This window comes from Penicillium antarcticum (assembly GCF_028974205.1).
Source record: "Penicillium antarcticum strain IBT 31339 chromosome Unknown utg000001l_segment0_segment0, whole genome shotgun sequence".
Lineage (NCBI taxonomy): Eukaryota > Fungi > Ascomycota > Eurotiomycetes > Eurotiales > Aspergillaceae > Penicillium > Penicillium antarcticum.
The window spans coordinates 651,309-665,509 of record NW_026695299.1 but is presented as its reverse complement, the minus strand read 5'-3'; the positions used below and the strand labels follow the sequence as shown (position 1 = coordinate 665,509).

Below are 14,201 nucleotides of genomic sequence, written 5' to 3'. Positions count from 1 at the left end.
GATCTGGGGATTGCGCTAAGCAATGACTCGCATGGCCCTAGTGCAAGGTGCTGACTGCTTGTTGGAACGTGTTGAGAGTGCATAGTAGAGAGCTTGAGATGATCGAGTTTGCTGTGTGCTTAGCCCCCCTTGTACTTGGTGCCCGAGAGCCTCATCGGGACCCATGGTCGGAGTCTGTCCGACGTTATCGGACCTTCGGCTACTGAATGCTTCGATAATGCCTCGAAGAACAATGGACCGCAAGATCGATGGAGGAAAGCCGAGCAGTGAGAAAAGGAGAAGAGAGAAGTGGAAGGGAAAGGGTACCAGACTGACGGGAAGGCACCTGGAATTACCAGGGCTATTAGCCTCCGCTGCCATCGACCTTCACTCGGGCCCACGTTCTACTAACCTTGGAAATTTCATATGCCATCGCTTTCACCGACAGCGTCTGAAAGCCAATGCTGACCGTCACTCCATTCCACCCAAAATGAGACTTCGCCCCCGAACTGGCTATGTTTGAGTCGCCTATCACACTAACCTCCCTTGGGCAGCAAGAACAATATGACCAGTGAGCACACCGTTATTCCCTGCAAGCAACCAATCACAACAGTCGTGACGCCTCGATTACCGACTACCTGGTTTCTATACGAGACGAGCTTTATGTTCGGGCCCGACAGAACCAGGCATTTCTTGACTCCTGTTCCTTACTCGGGAGAGGCCATACCGTTTTCTAGGGAGAACGCTAAGAGTTTCGTGTGGAATGTCCTTAAATTGACGGCCACATGTGTCTGCCAGAAATATTGCATGGCGTTGGTTTACAGGAGTCCCAGGAAGAGGGAAGGGACAGACTCCAAAGAGCCTCAATTGATCCAGCAGCGGCCATTAATGCTCTCTGAATGATCAACCCGAGGCATCCGAAAATGGACAAAAAAGAGGTGAAGAAAGAGAGACCAAAGAAGGGCGTCAATGCATAAAAGAATATACTTGCTCCACCGCCATTGAAAACCGTCCAATACTGGGATTCTGTGCTTCTACCAGCTCTGGGTGTTTGAAGCCTATCGAGTAACCCGTTGGGCACAGACCTGCGATACCCGAGCCTAACTATGACCCCGGCGGTGCTGTCACTTGGGGATAGGGGGATACAGAGAACTGGCTATACCAAGTATAAAGTAATCTGTGCTAGGCTAGTCGATAATCGCAAGGATATGCTTTTCATTTACTGTATTCTTGCAGAGTGAAAGAACCAAGTTGGCAGTGATAAGTCGTACAAATTCCTCATACTTCATTGAGTAGTAAGAGAAGTACAGTCCTTCAATGAAGACAACCATTTAGAATTGACTACAGAGCACCGCCAGCATGTATCAAATACAACAGAATAGCCAGAATGAGATGCACTCGTGAGCCCGATATAATTAGTTAACTAAGTTGGTTGACTAACCCAGATGATAGACACCCATTTACCCAGGCATCAATATTACCCGATCGGGGAAAGCGGGGAGAAAAAAAGTTGGCGCGGATTTTCATTTGAGCTCCGGAACAGTCGCTTTCTTTCTTTTGCGCAACATCAGCCAAGATGCCTTCCACACACAACAAGGAGAAGTCATGGGACACAGATGATATTGACAAGTGGAAAGTAGGCCATTTCCATTTCCACATTCAATTTAGGCTTAAAGCTGACCAAATCCATCTAGATCGAAGAATTCAAACCCGAACACAATGCCGCCGGAAGCTTCGCCGAGGAATCTTCCTTCATGACCCTCTTCCCCAAATACCGCGAACAATACCTGAAGGAAGCATGGCCGGTCATCACCCGCGCCCTGGAGAAGCAGGGAATCGCCTGCACACTGGATTTGGTCGAGGGAAGCATGACAGTGAAGACAACACGAAAGACCTACGACCCAGCGGCGATCATGAAAGCCCGCGATCTGATCAAGCTGCTCGCGCGTAGCGTGCCAGTCACACAAGCGATGAAGATCCTCGAAGACGGCACAGCCTGCGACGTGATCAAGATCCGCAACCAGGTCCGCAACAAAGAGCGCTTCGTCAAGCGTCGCCAGCGTATCCTCGGTCCAAACGGCTCAACCCTCAAGGCACTGGAACTTCTCACCAGCACATACATCCTCGTGCAGGGAAACACTGTTGCGGTCATGGGTCCGTACAAGGGGCTGAAGGAGGTGCGACGGATCATCGACGACTGCATGGCGAATATCCACCCGATCTACCATATCAAGGAGCTGATGATTAAGCGCGAGTTGGCGAAGGACCCGACGCTGGCGGAAGAGTCCTGGGACCGATTCCTGCCTAACTTCAAGAAGCGCACGCTGTCCAAGCGTCACGTTCCCTTCCAGGTTACCGACAAGAGCAAGAAGGTTTACACGCCCTTCCCACCTGCGCCGGAGAAGAGCAAGGTCGACTTGCAGATCGAGTCTGGCGAGTACTTCCTTTCGAAGGAGGCGAAGGAGCGGGCTCAGAAGGAGGAGGTTGTCGAGAGGCAGCGGGTCAAGCGGGAGGAGAAGATGCGCGAGCGCGAGAAGGATTTCATTGCGCCTGAGGAGGTTGCGCCTGTGGACCTGGACGAGAAGAAGAGGAAGAAGGAGAAGAAGGAGAAGAGCAAGCGGAAGCGCGAGGCTGATGGCGAGGCCGATGTCGACGATGCTGCCGAGCGCAAGGAGAAGAAGAAAAAGAAGAAGAGCAAGTCCAAGGACGCATCTTCCGATGCGGAATGAGCTGCTCTTTGATTGTGGTGTCTTGTATCGGATTTGGCGCTTATGGCAGAGCATGGGTCTGGCGTTTGAATGTCTTGTCTCCTGGTCCTTTTCGTTGCAACGTTGCAACCCATGTATGCCCCAAGCTGGCGTGTATATGTGTCTCCCAAAAACATTGTTCAATACCAAAGTTTTTATGTCTACTTGCATTCATTTCATGAATCTTTTGATTTTATTAAGCTAAGGGGTTGGGCACATAACTAGCAAGATGTGTCTGTTGAATGCACGATCATTCATATTTCAGACCACACAGGGATTCTCAATTCTCAATTAGCATAACCTGCTTTTGTAAATTATTTGATTCTCTTCCACTCCCGCGCAAATATTCGATGTTTGTGCTTCAATCAAGACCCCATGTGACAATTCACTACAGACATGATCGTGTCGCATTAAGTCTGCGTAGAGCGATTCGACTCAGAGATTGTTGGGACGGTGGTCGCCAATCTCCACAATTCCCTCGTGAACTGTCTGGTCAGAGTGGAGGGCAGTGGACTTCTGCTCGCCCATGCGGGCGTGACCGTACTCTGCGATGGCCATCTCGTGAGCAAAGGTATCCGTGGGGCGCCACTTGGCGCTGCCACGAGGAGTAGTCTCTTCCAGCATTTTGTCAACCTGCTCCAGAGTGAGGCCTTTGGTCTCAGGAATAACGAAGAAGGCGAACAAAAGACAGAGGAAAAGTGCGCTGCCCCAGACAAAGAAGACCTTTGACTTCAAATTGCCGTATTCCTTGTCGACCAAGTAGGGAGTGATGACGGCAATGACACAGTTCCACAACCAGTTCGAAGCTGTAGCGAGGGCAACACCCTTGGCTCGGATGGGAAGAGGATAGATTTCGCCGATGACGACCCAAGCTGCAGGGCCCCAGGTGGTTGCAAACGCGGCAATGTAGAAGCAGACAAACACAATCAGACAGGTGTTTCTAGCACTATGTTAGTGTGTTTATTGCACAGGATGTTTACATCCATGACTCACGCTGCATGTCCGTCAGGATAGGCAACACCAACGATTGCGATGATGAACTCGCAAAGGCACATGATGACGGCACCCCAGATCAGCAGAGTACGGCGTCCGAACTTCTCAATCATGTAAAACGAGGCGGGGGTGGTGACAACATTGACAACGTTTGTGATGGTGGAAATCAGGAAAGGGTTCTGCAAGCCGACCTGCTGGAAGAAGGTGGTTCCGTAGTAGACTAGATTCAAAAAAATATTAGTAAGAGGCTTAAATAGACATGTAGGAAGAGATTTAGGAAAAGGGTTAGTGACATACAAATGAAGTTGATTCCGGTCCACTGTTGGAACATCTGCAAGGCAGTGCCGGCAATAACGCGACGAAGATTACCACGGGGCGACATGCCACCTTTGAAGCAATCAGCCCAGGAGGTGCTGGAAATTCTCTTTTCGTAATCATAGTTTGCCTGGATTTCAGCGAGCTCGGCCTGGATAGCTGGGTGAGTGGGAGACTGGCCACGAACTCGAGAAAGAGAGCGCAGAGCGTCGTTGGTCCGACTACAGCGAACATAGTAACGAGGGGACTCAGGTAAGAAGAAGAGACCAGCGGCAAGAATGACGGCCCAAATGAACTGTAGAGCAATGGGAATTCGATAAGACGTCGAATCAGTCCGATTCTTACAACCTTGGTCAACGCCCGAGGCCACGAGCAAACCGATAGTAATTGCCCACTGATACATCGAAACAAGCAAGCCACGAACACGACGGGGACTGATCTCAGAGACATAGAGAATGACAACAGAAGAGACCCCGCCGACTCCAAGACCAGCAACCAGACGACCGGCAACAAGACCACCAACAGAGGTGGTGCCAACCTGAACAGCAACTCCGACGGAGAAGATAAGGCAGGAAAGCATGATGGCCAGACGGCGACCAATCATTTCCGCCACGGCACCACCAAATATTGCACCCAAGAAAGTACCAGCAGACAGGATGGAGGTAATGAGAGACTTGCGCGAAGTGGCAATCTCAAAGCCAGTAGGGGCATCATCACTCTTGGGAACGGGGTGGCCGAAGTGCTCTTTGACATAATCCATGCCAAGGACACCACTGATGTAGCCTGAGTCATAGCCATAAAGAAGTCCTGTTGAAGTGTGAGTTGTGATGTGTTTGTGGTGTTAGGGTTGCTTTTACCTCCGAAGCTGGCAAAGCCACAGACCAGGTAAGCACGCCAGGTAACCGGAGCCTCAATGAGGCTCAGGTCAACGGTGCCCATGTAGTTGGACATGTTGAAGTAGGTGAAAGGTGCTGTAGACCACTTCGTGAAGCAAGTGGAATGGATGCTTCAACCTTATTGTGGAAATCTCAAAGTGGGAGTGAAAATGAAGGGTGAGGTGGAAAGGGGAAGTGAAGAAAAAGAAGAAGAAGAAAAGAAAACAAGAAGCCACGATGGACGTAACCTTGGGCAAGCTGCTGTCAGCAACAGTGTTGCTTAGATTGTCACACCAACAAATGGAACTTCAAACGTCAGTCTCTGACTGATTCCCACTATCTACCAAATGGTTTGGTATCTTTTAGACTTGATTTGCTATAGAACAACAAACTCGTACAGGATTCTTCCACGTTGCTATATTCCCCTGATACTGAGCCTCAGTAACGCTGCAAAGGACCGGTGTTCCACAGAGTACTACACTGGCGTGGGTTGTGGGAGCCCAGTGGTTCCAAATATGAAGTAGAAGCCTATTGAGTTTCACGGCAGATACTCCGCCCAGAGATAGCAACGCAGATCAAGCTGGACTCGAAATGAGACATGGCAATATGTAACTCTGTAACACCAAACTCAGGCAGGGGCTTTAGTGGTTTGACCTCCTTGTCAACTTGATCTGTTACCCAGAGCAGTTAGTTTTTGTCTTCTTTTACACGACCAATGAGCCTATTAAGATAGGCTACTGGACTCATCATCCCCAGAATGCACTTGACTGGATAAACTTTATCCAGGTTACAGGTGTGTGGACATTATTTAATCTCCTGTGAGGTCAAAACACTCCATCTGACGAGAATTAAAAGTGATCAGACACTGACTAGAATTATAGCTTGAGGCTCAGTCTACCACAAACATACGAGGCGCCTTCGAAAGAGTCTAATAGTAGCCGTTTATACCGGCTTTCTCATTGTATCATTAGTGCCAGTTATGGTGGACGCGATGTCGGATCTTCTTTGTCCTCTAGACCATCCAAATTGCCCTGAGGCTGAGCGCGACGCTATCGCCCTCTTCTAGGGTCTTTATGTCGTGATTCTCTAACCAGTATCTGCAGTCGATTTGTATGAAGAAAGTGACCTTTGGGTTCTGCATAATTGTTTTGATAAAATACATTTTCCAAGATGCAATTTCAACCATGGGCCACTATCAAATAGAAGCAGCTGGAAGGTAACGATAGACGACCAAGATATCCTATTGATCCCAATTGAGTTGGTAACTTTTAGATAATGACTTAAGTACATCTAGAGGCCTAGTCCTCGCGGGTTTCCTTAATATAATCAGAAATATTGGGTCGCTTCTCAATAGCTTCTCGCAACTTGAGAAGCGACTGTGGGAGAGAAGACTAGACATTCATTAGCCCGGGTCCTCTGTCAGCATTGACTGGGAGAACCTACAGGAAGAGTTCCAGTCCTTTCATCGTTATCAATGGATTGATAAACTGCAAAATCAACGTAGGTAGCCTTGTTACCTAGGAGGTAGGGGCCGTCGTTATCACTGTAATATTGACCCACGATGTTATAGTACGTCGGTGCAATCTGATCTTTATACTGATCTGTTTTGTTCGACAAATTGGCTACCCATTTGGACTTCGAGCCGGTTAATACGTGCGACCTGAAGCCTGTGACATAGATTTGCTTACTCTCCAGTCGTTGTAAATATCAGCGACAACATCGACAGCATATTTCTCTTGGTTGGTTTCTCCGTCGTAAGAGCCAAGATCTCTAGCAAGATAACGCAAGATCGGAAGGTGCTGCCGTGGCGTCAAAATTGGATCGAACGTAGGTGGCAGGGATAAAAGATAGCATACGTACCTGGGTCAAAATCAAGCCTTGGTATTCAAGTGCGGGCACTTTTCCCGTTCTCGTGAGACCTTGCTCCTGCAGCATCTTGCTGACCTTTGGCCAGGTCTCGTCGTACGCATACCGGACCTCTTTGACGTTGAAACCGGCATCTTTCATAAAAAGCCTTCACAAGATTAGCTTAGCCGTGTAAATTCGTGGCGGTGAACCCTCGGAGGAATTTGTACAGAAAGAGAGGTATTATACTCACTTAACGACTTCTCCTCGACCTAGTCTGCCGATATCAAGGTAGTGATAGACTGCCTTGTTGTTTGAAGCCATGACTGTTAGTTGTGAAGGGTTGGAGAACTGAATGTTAAGTTATTATAAGCCGAACACGAATGTTAAACAAATCAGGATGTTCATTCTATTTAAGGCTGACTTGCATATGAGGAACGCTGAGGAATGACCCCGGGATCTGCCCAATTGCTTACCAACTGGCACCACGTAGCTGTCCCGCATGATGACATCCTTGCTCATCGAGGGTCTCGTATACTTCACAGCAGCAGGAATTGATTAAAATGTTTAGAAAGATTGAGATGCTATAGCTATCTTATTCGTTTTAGTATTTGCTACTTAATAATTGTCACATTTGTTCCAAGCTGGGGTTATTCTGGTCTCTATTCACAGCGGCAAGGGGCTTCAGACACCGAAGCGGCGTTTGTCAGCATTCGGCGTCTGCACCTAACCTTAGAAGTAAGCGATACTTCATGAATACGAGATGATATCAAATATGCTGAGCGATTTTGTGGCACCAAGTAAGATACACATCATGACTTCCCCGCATCCTGGTCAACACAAATCTCAACAACACACCCTCGTTGATTCTCTGCAACACCAGAGATGGCCACAGCAGCACTGAACGGCTGGCACCCAGGCGAGATCTCAATCCAGCGCAAGCTCGGATATGCCAGCGCCGTTTCTGATCACTGGTCCATTGTTACTGGCTTCTTGCCTGAGCAACACCGCCTTTTTCACACTTCTCATCTCCCTTTCATCCCGATCACCACTCTTGATGAGGATGGACATCCATGGGCGTCTATTGTTGCCGGACAAACTGGCGATATTGGTTTTGTAAATAGTCCTAACTCCCGAACCCTTTCCATGAACCTCCGAATGTGGGATGGTGATCCGCTCTTGGATACAGTCAAGGCATGGCTTGAAGAGAGACGAGAGACTGCCCCTGAGAGATTTTTGACTGCTGGCTTGGGGATCGAGTTCTCAACACGAAGGCGTAATAAGTTCGCAGGGGCTATACGAAACGTGAGGCGTCGGACAAATTCGGAGTATCAAATTGACTTCGAAATTATCGAGGCTATAGGGTGAGTAAAGTATACTAGATCCATTATTATTTAAATGATATCGGCTAATACACTTCTAGAAACTGCCCAAAGTACATCAACATTCGCAAGCTAATCCCACATCCCCAGACGCAACCAGAAGTCGTGTACCGGCGACAACATCTGGCACCACGGGAACGTCTACCAGAAGAAGTGATTCAGTTTATTCTCGAAGCCGATACAGTGTTTATGGGCACTATTTTCAACCCCGAGAGCTCGGTATCTCAGATATATCCTTCACATGCAGGCATGAATGCCCGAAGTGGCTTGCCAGGCTTCATCCGCGTCAGCCCATCCGATGGCCGCACAGTGGTCATTCCTGACTACTCGGGAAATCGATTTGCGTCCAGTCTGGGGAATATTGAAGCCAGTGGAGTTGCCGGATTGACGATTGTATCCTTCACAACGGGAGATATTGTTTATTTGACTGGTACAGCCGAAAACATTGTTGGACCGCCCGCTCTCAAAATTATGGCTCGACATGCCAGTCTCACATCGGTGAATATTACGGGGTTCACCTTTGTCAGAAACGCTCTCCCTGTTCGGCAGCAGAGTGGCACCGTTGTAGAGCGCAGTCCTTATAGTCCCAAGGTCAAATACCTGGTAGAAGAGGCGGAATCGCAGATGGGTGGCGCTCAGCAGCACAAAGCAAAGCTTGAAGAGGCAATACAGATCTCCCACGATCTTGCTGTGTTCAAATTCAAGGTTGTCTCAGAGCCCGGCGCCGACGATCTCAAAGTTCGCCCCGGACAAGCTATCGTGCTCGACTTCATGGATTGGATAGGTCCACCTCAGTATCAACACATGGCCAATTCAGCCCCTGGGTCAATCAATGACGATCGAGTTCGCACCTGGACAGTTTCGAGTGCTCACGAACAGAAAAATGCTATCTGCTTTGAGTTAACCATGCGCAAAGTCCAAGGAGGCACTGTCACAGGCGCCTTGTTTAATCTGTTGAGGAGGCAAAACTCGAAAAAGCAGGACCAACGTACCCTGTTTGATAGACCTATTTCTGCGGATATTGTTGGTGTTACAGGGGACTTTTTTATGGGCCCAGGCAAACTCAATATGCTACTCATAGCTGGTGGAATCGGCATAACACCTTTCTTAGCTATGCTAAGTGCATTGGCTGCGCGTGGATCCAAGATTGATGGTGATGTTGCGCTTATTCTAGCAACGAGAGAACCAGAGATTATGGTCAATTTGATGAAACCAGCACTTGAAATGATGTCAGTGGCCGTGAATATCAATATTGACATTTTCTCCCACACCGCGAATGTCAACGTTGAATATCTCAACACGACTTGTCGGAAGATTATCGTGCACACAGGGCGTGTCACTCCTGAGCTATGGAAGCAATTCCCTCGCGACAAAGACGTCTTCATTTGTGGACCCAATGGCTTTGGGGATTCGGTTACTGATGGACTACGAGCCGCTGGGTTTCCCCTGACCCAAATTCATCGGGAAGGATTCTATTGAAGGAAGCACGAAATTGCGAAGCAGGGTTAATGTGAAAATGGCGCATAGATACTTACTTGAATACTGTATTCCTTCTTACCTCAATCTCCCAAGGAGCTTCTCTACTAATTATGTCCGAACATACAACTAGATATTAAAATTTTTGTAGTTCTTTGCAGTTGTGAAATTATGACGCTTCCTTGAAGTAATATGAACAAGAATGGAACATTTTTATACAAAATGAAATTTATACAAAATGAAATAGAATTACACGTAACACACGGCCACGGATTCCATTTCATGGAACCACCTCAAAGGCAACTTTATTCAGAACTTCTGCCAGAACACCAGCCGCATTGGAACGAATCCTTTTGGTCCTCCAAGCAATATATCCGTCTGGACGAATAAGAACGGCACCACTCTCCCAAACCGAGAAAACCCGTTGAAACTCCTCTAGCTGCTCATGAAGACGAAAAGACTGAATGATATTCGGAGACTGCCCTCCTCAGAAGCCCAAATCAACATCCAGCATCTCTGCACAGCGTTCAAAATAGGAACCCTCTTCCCATGCATCTCTATCAAGAAATGCGGCAAATGTGTCCCAGGCTGACCAGCCCACTCATCGGGTTTCTTCGCAGAGAAAGATCCCCATTAACATCGACAAACCCCCTCGATATATAAATCTGTCCAAACTCCATAGCATTATCATCAATCTTCTCACCAGCAACAGCATTAGTACCAAGATGAACCTTATAATCAACACGAACAAAGATCTGGTCATGACGCAGTAAAGCAACAGGCCTCCGCTCAGCATCATAAGTATCCAAAAGCCCCGGAGAAGCCCGTCCATTTAACACAGCAGCAAGTTTCCAAGCAAGATTATGCACATCGTGAATACCAGTATTCGCACCGTATCCACCACTATTAGGAGGAAGCGTGTGCACCGCATCACCAGCTAAGAAAACACGGCCTGAATGAAAAGTATCAGCGACTAGAGCTGTAAGTTCCCATTTACCAGTAGTGATGATCTCAACTGGAATTGAGGGATCACCGATGGCTTGGTGGATTGCAGAAAAAAGGGCTGTCTCATCGCGCTCCATGTCATCACGGAACATCAATGCCCAGCGTCCGTCACTGTAGGAGACTAGGAGGGCTTTCAGGGCTAGTTGGTCGATGTCGAATTGAACGATTCCTTTGGCGAGCCTATCCAGTGGGGCATGGAATAGCACACTGTGGAGGTTTTGCATGAAGCCGCGGCCTTGGCGGGGGATCTGGAGTTATTCGCGGATTGTGCTGCGGTTCCCGTCTGCTGCGATGAGGTAGGAGCCCTTGATTTGGTGGATCTCGCCCTGTGAATCTTGGACTATGAGCATGACTTCGGTTTCATCTTGCTCACCCTCCAGGACAGTTTATTGCCGTCGGATATCTGCGCCTCGGTCCAGGGCTAGGGATTCTAGGATTGGTTCAAGCTTGTCTTGGGGCAGAGCTGTTCCCCAAGAAGCCGAATACTCTTTCTTTGGAGAAGAAGGGACCTGCTGTTGCTTTGATAATGAAGAGTCTTCGGAAGATTTATTTTTCCTGGTATCAGACCATGAGCTCTGCTCGAACCACTTGCCCGTCAAACTTTCGACGCGGAGACGTTTGAGCTCGAAATTCTCCGGTGTAGGATCTTTATTCTTGATAACGAGAGAGCAGTAGATCTCCATTGTCCTAGCGGTGAATCCGATTGCACGGGGATGAGGAGAGACACCGAAGTGCTTTTCAAGAACGATGGTTGGTACTCGATGTGAGGCCAGGCATAGGGCTGCGGACAGGCCGACAACGCTGGCGCCTACGACGATAACAGGAGATGTATTGGAGGCAGACATGATAATCGGAAGCAGAAGTTCTTATTCAGGGAACTATATCTGAGATTCAATTAATCATTGGAAAACGCTCGTCACGGTTTGCTTTAAACATTAGTTGGTCGGGACCGAACGTGTCATCTTGCTTTTTCGGGGCCGAGATATCTTGCCTTGGGGGCCGAGTCTTACAACGCCAAACTCAACAACCACGACATCTTGCGCCCGTATTAATCATGAATATACGTCTTGCGGGAGTATTCAATGTATTTAGTGATGAACCAACATATCAGTCTCGCGAGATCGTTTAGATCCGCAGACCGTAGGCTTCGGAGCGCAGACCTGTGATAGTATCCCTGATCCGACGCCTGATAGTCCAAACTTCCCGAATGAATATATGTAGATAAAGTTCAAGTTTATGTTCAACAGAAGTCATATTTATGCACAAAGTACTCGAGTTGCTAAACAAAACGAAATGGACAAGACACAGCACTGAACCGAAGGTCCAAAAACAAAGCCTACTCTCGACCCAAGCATATACATCACCCAATCAAACAGAATTGGAGGCCACACCATCATCGGAAGATTGACTCCCATTCAGCCTCCTCAACTTATCCAACAAAAACTCCTCCTGTTCGATCTGGCTTTTCTTCAAATCAACACCCCAGAACAGAATCAAAAAGCTGACAAGACTCAACGCAAACAAAAAGTAAAACGGCGTCGAGGCGTTGCCAGTCGGACTGGCATCAATAATTGCACTTGAAACAATAGGTCCGATGAATGAGGATGTCTTGCCAATGATGCTGAACAGACTGAAGAATAGGAATTCGTGGCCGCGTGGTGTTACTTCTGAGATCATGATTTGGGAGTAACTGTACCAGGGGCAGATGAAAAGGCCGTAGAATGTTTGGTAGACCTATAATAGTGCCAAGGGTTAGGTTGTGTTATGCCATCTAGATTGGAGATGGGGGAGAGGACGTACCCAGACTTCCCATGCGTTGTGGAAGCCAAACTTGTCTGTCCAGATGCCGATCATGCCCCAACCGTCTAGTAAGATAATCCCGACGGCGATAGTGTTGAACATTGTTTTTGTGCCGAGCTTGAAGCGTTGCTGGATCCACCAGAATACATAGATGCCAACGGCCTAGGGATATTGGTTAGACTTTGATGTGCATTTGAAAAGGGGTTGGCGCTTACCTGTGCAGCAATACCGACAATAAGAAGATATGTTAATTGCAGGGTGTTATAAGCCACAATGCTATTCTGCAGAGTGGAAATAACAGTAACAGTCGTGTTCAGCGAATCTCCAAGAAGGAAATAGCCTGGATTGGAGCAAGATCAGCAACAAATTCACAAACAAAAGCCACAAGCACCAAAGCCAACATACCAATAAGATAGAGCAAACTCTGTTTCAAATGCCAGATCTGCTTCATAGCATGCCACAACTGCCACAAACCCGCAACAAGAATCGACCTCTTCCCCGGATCCTGCCCAGGCCTCCGTTTCTCCAAAACAAACCAAGGAATAGAAACCAGTAACCAAACCCCGGAAACAAATGCAATGAGCACACTCAACCCCCAATTGTTATTAGCCTCACTATCATTCACCCTCAACCCAAACATAATGCCCACAATGACAGCAAGAATAAAAATCTCCGCAACAGACTGCACATAAAATGCCACGTTGGCAAGTTTACTGCGCATCATAGTATCAGCATAATCATACTCCTCGCGCGAGATAGTACCAGCCGAATATGCATCCGCCTTCTCCTTAAGCTCGAGCGTATTCCGCGCAAGACTAGGGAACGCAGCCGTCCAGAATGTGAGGGTAGTCTGGTACGCAATCAATCCGACCATGTATAGTCCGACCGCGACGTGCCATTTATCGGACGTGTGCACGCCTAACCAGCCAAAGCCGATTGCGTAGGCGATTATCGACAAGCCTATTAAGATGTTTGGGCGCCAGTAGCCAAAGTCTGCGAATGAGCCTATTACTAGGAAGACTACTACTTGAATGGCGAAGGAGATTCCGTTTGAGAGGAGGACGATGCTGTTTATTGAGCGATCTCGGCCGGCGAATTTGAGGAGGCCGGATGATGGGGCGGCTTGGTATAGCAGGTTTTGGAACGCTGTTGGGGCGAAGTCTGGTTGGAGGTTAGATCCTGGTCTTTCTATCTAGATCCAATGCAACTGATCCAAAGATAAGAATTGACCCACTGAATAGTGATAACCCGTTGTTTCCAATGTAATAGCTACAGTTTGTGTTTAGTTTGCGCACAGGGTCAATTCAACGATCAACGCACGCGTAATAAGCCCAGATCTCGGTGTGGGTTGTGCGGTATCGCTCGTCGAACTGGTCTGGCGCTGTTGGGTGGTCGATCTTGTCGGGGTGGCCTGTTCGGTCCACCTCTACAGTGGAGAGACTAGGGTTTTTGTGCTGATCCTGATCCATGACTATGACTCGAGTGGTCGGAGACACTGTACAAAGAGAGGAAGAAGAAAAAAAGAAGAAAAAAAAATCAAGCGGGATGGCGCAATTTAAATAAGCCCAGCCGTGCAGAGACCACAAAGGCCCCGCGTGCCAGAAACCTCATATCGAGGGGGAACCAGTCGCGTTGGAATGAGTGCGCCGATCGCGAGGGTAAACTGGATTTTGCACATGGCGCTAGCACAGCTCGGGCCTAGTTTGAGCTTGAATGCTTGTCAACCTATGGGTTTGATTCGCTTTGCTTCTTCTAATTTGGTGGCGTGCGCTTAACTCTTCCCG

The 14,201-nt window shown here is 48.1% G+C and overlaps 7 protein-coding genes across 7 annotated transcripts; 2 read left to right on the top strand and 5 right to left on the bottom strand.

The window, feature by feature from the left end:
• Positions 1-1,555: 1,555 nt before the first annotated feature.
• N7508_000262 (KRR1 small subunit processome component) lies at positions 1,556-2,708 on the top strand (the record flags this gene model as incomplete). The annotated part of the gene is made up of 2 exons (XM_058458347.1): positions 1,556-1,615; positions 1,674-2,708. The coding sequence occupies 2 exons, from the start codon at positions 1,556-1,558 to the stop codon at positions 2,706-2,708; spliced, it is 1,095 nt and encodes a 364-aa protein (XP_058324569.1).
• Positions 2,709-3,161: 453 nt separating this feature from the next.
• N7508_000261 (sugar porter family MFS transporter) lies at positions 3,162-4,985 on the bottom strand (the record flags this gene model as incomplete). Its single annotated transcript, XM_058458346.1, has 4 exons — positions 3,162-3,666; positions 3,720-3,939; positions 4,017-4,841; positions 4,892-4,985. The coding sequence occupies 4 exons, from the start codon at positions 4,983-4,985 to the stop codon at positions 3,162-3,164; spliced, it is 1,644 nt and encodes a 547-aa protein (XP_058324568.1).
• Positions 4,986-6,207: 1,222 nt separating this feature from the next.
• On the bottom strand, positions 6,208-7,078 carry N7508_000260 (glutathione S-transferase; the record flags this gene model as incomplete). Its single annotated transcript, XM_058458345.1, has 5 exons — positions 6,208-6,300; positions 6,353-6,544; positions 6,598-6,708; positions 6,770-6,923; positions 7,008-7,078. 5 exons carry the CDS (start codon positions 7,076-7,078, stop codon positions 6,208-6,210), a joined length of 621 nt encoding a protein of 206 aa, XP_058324567.1.
• Positions 7,079-7,639: 561 nt separating this feature from the next.
• Positions 7,640-9,615, top strand: N7508_000259 (putative oxidoreductase, FAD-binding; the record flags this gene model as incomplete). Its single annotated transcript, XM_058458344.1, has 2 exons — positions 7,640-8,118; positions 8,178-9,615. The coding sequence occupies 2 exons, from the start codon at positions 7,640-7,642 to the stop codon at positions 9,613-9,615; spliced, it is 1,917 nt and encodes a 638-aa protein (XP_058324566.1).
• Positions 9,616-10,172: 557 nt separating this feature from the next.
• Positions 10,173-10,841, bottom strand: N7508_000258 (uncharacterized protein; the record flags this gene model as incomplete). The annotated part of the gene is made up of 1 exon (XM_058458343.1): positions 10,173-10,841. The coding sequence occupies one exon, from the start codon at positions 10,839-10,841 to the stop codon at positions 10,173-10,175; it is 669 nt and encodes a 222-aa protein (XP_058324565.1).
• A 162-nt stretch (positions 10,842-11,003) lies between these two features.
• On the bottom strand, positions 11,004-11,462 carry N7508_000257 (uncharacterized protein; the record flags this gene model as incomplete). Its single annotated transcript, XM_058458342.1, has 1 exon — positions 11,004-11,462. One exon carries the CDS (start codon positions 11,460-11,462, stop codon positions 11,004-11,006), a length of 459 nt encoding a protein of 152 aa, XP_058324564.1.
• Positions 11,463-11,985: 523 nt separating this feature from the next.
• On the bottom strand, positions 11,986-13,886 carry N7508_000256 (putative autophagy protein (Atg22); the record flags this gene model as incomplete). Its single annotated transcript, XM_058458341.1, has 6 exons — positions 11,986-12,351; positions 12,418-12,579; positions 12,633-12,757; positions 12,823-13,578; positions 13,652-13,686; positions 13,738-13,886. The coding sequence occupies 6 exons, from the start codon at positions 13,884-13,886 to the stop codon at positions 11,986-11,988; spliced, it is 1,593 nt and encodes a 530-aa protein (XP_058324563.1).
• Between the last annotated feature and the right edge of the window lie 315 nt (positions 13,887-14,201).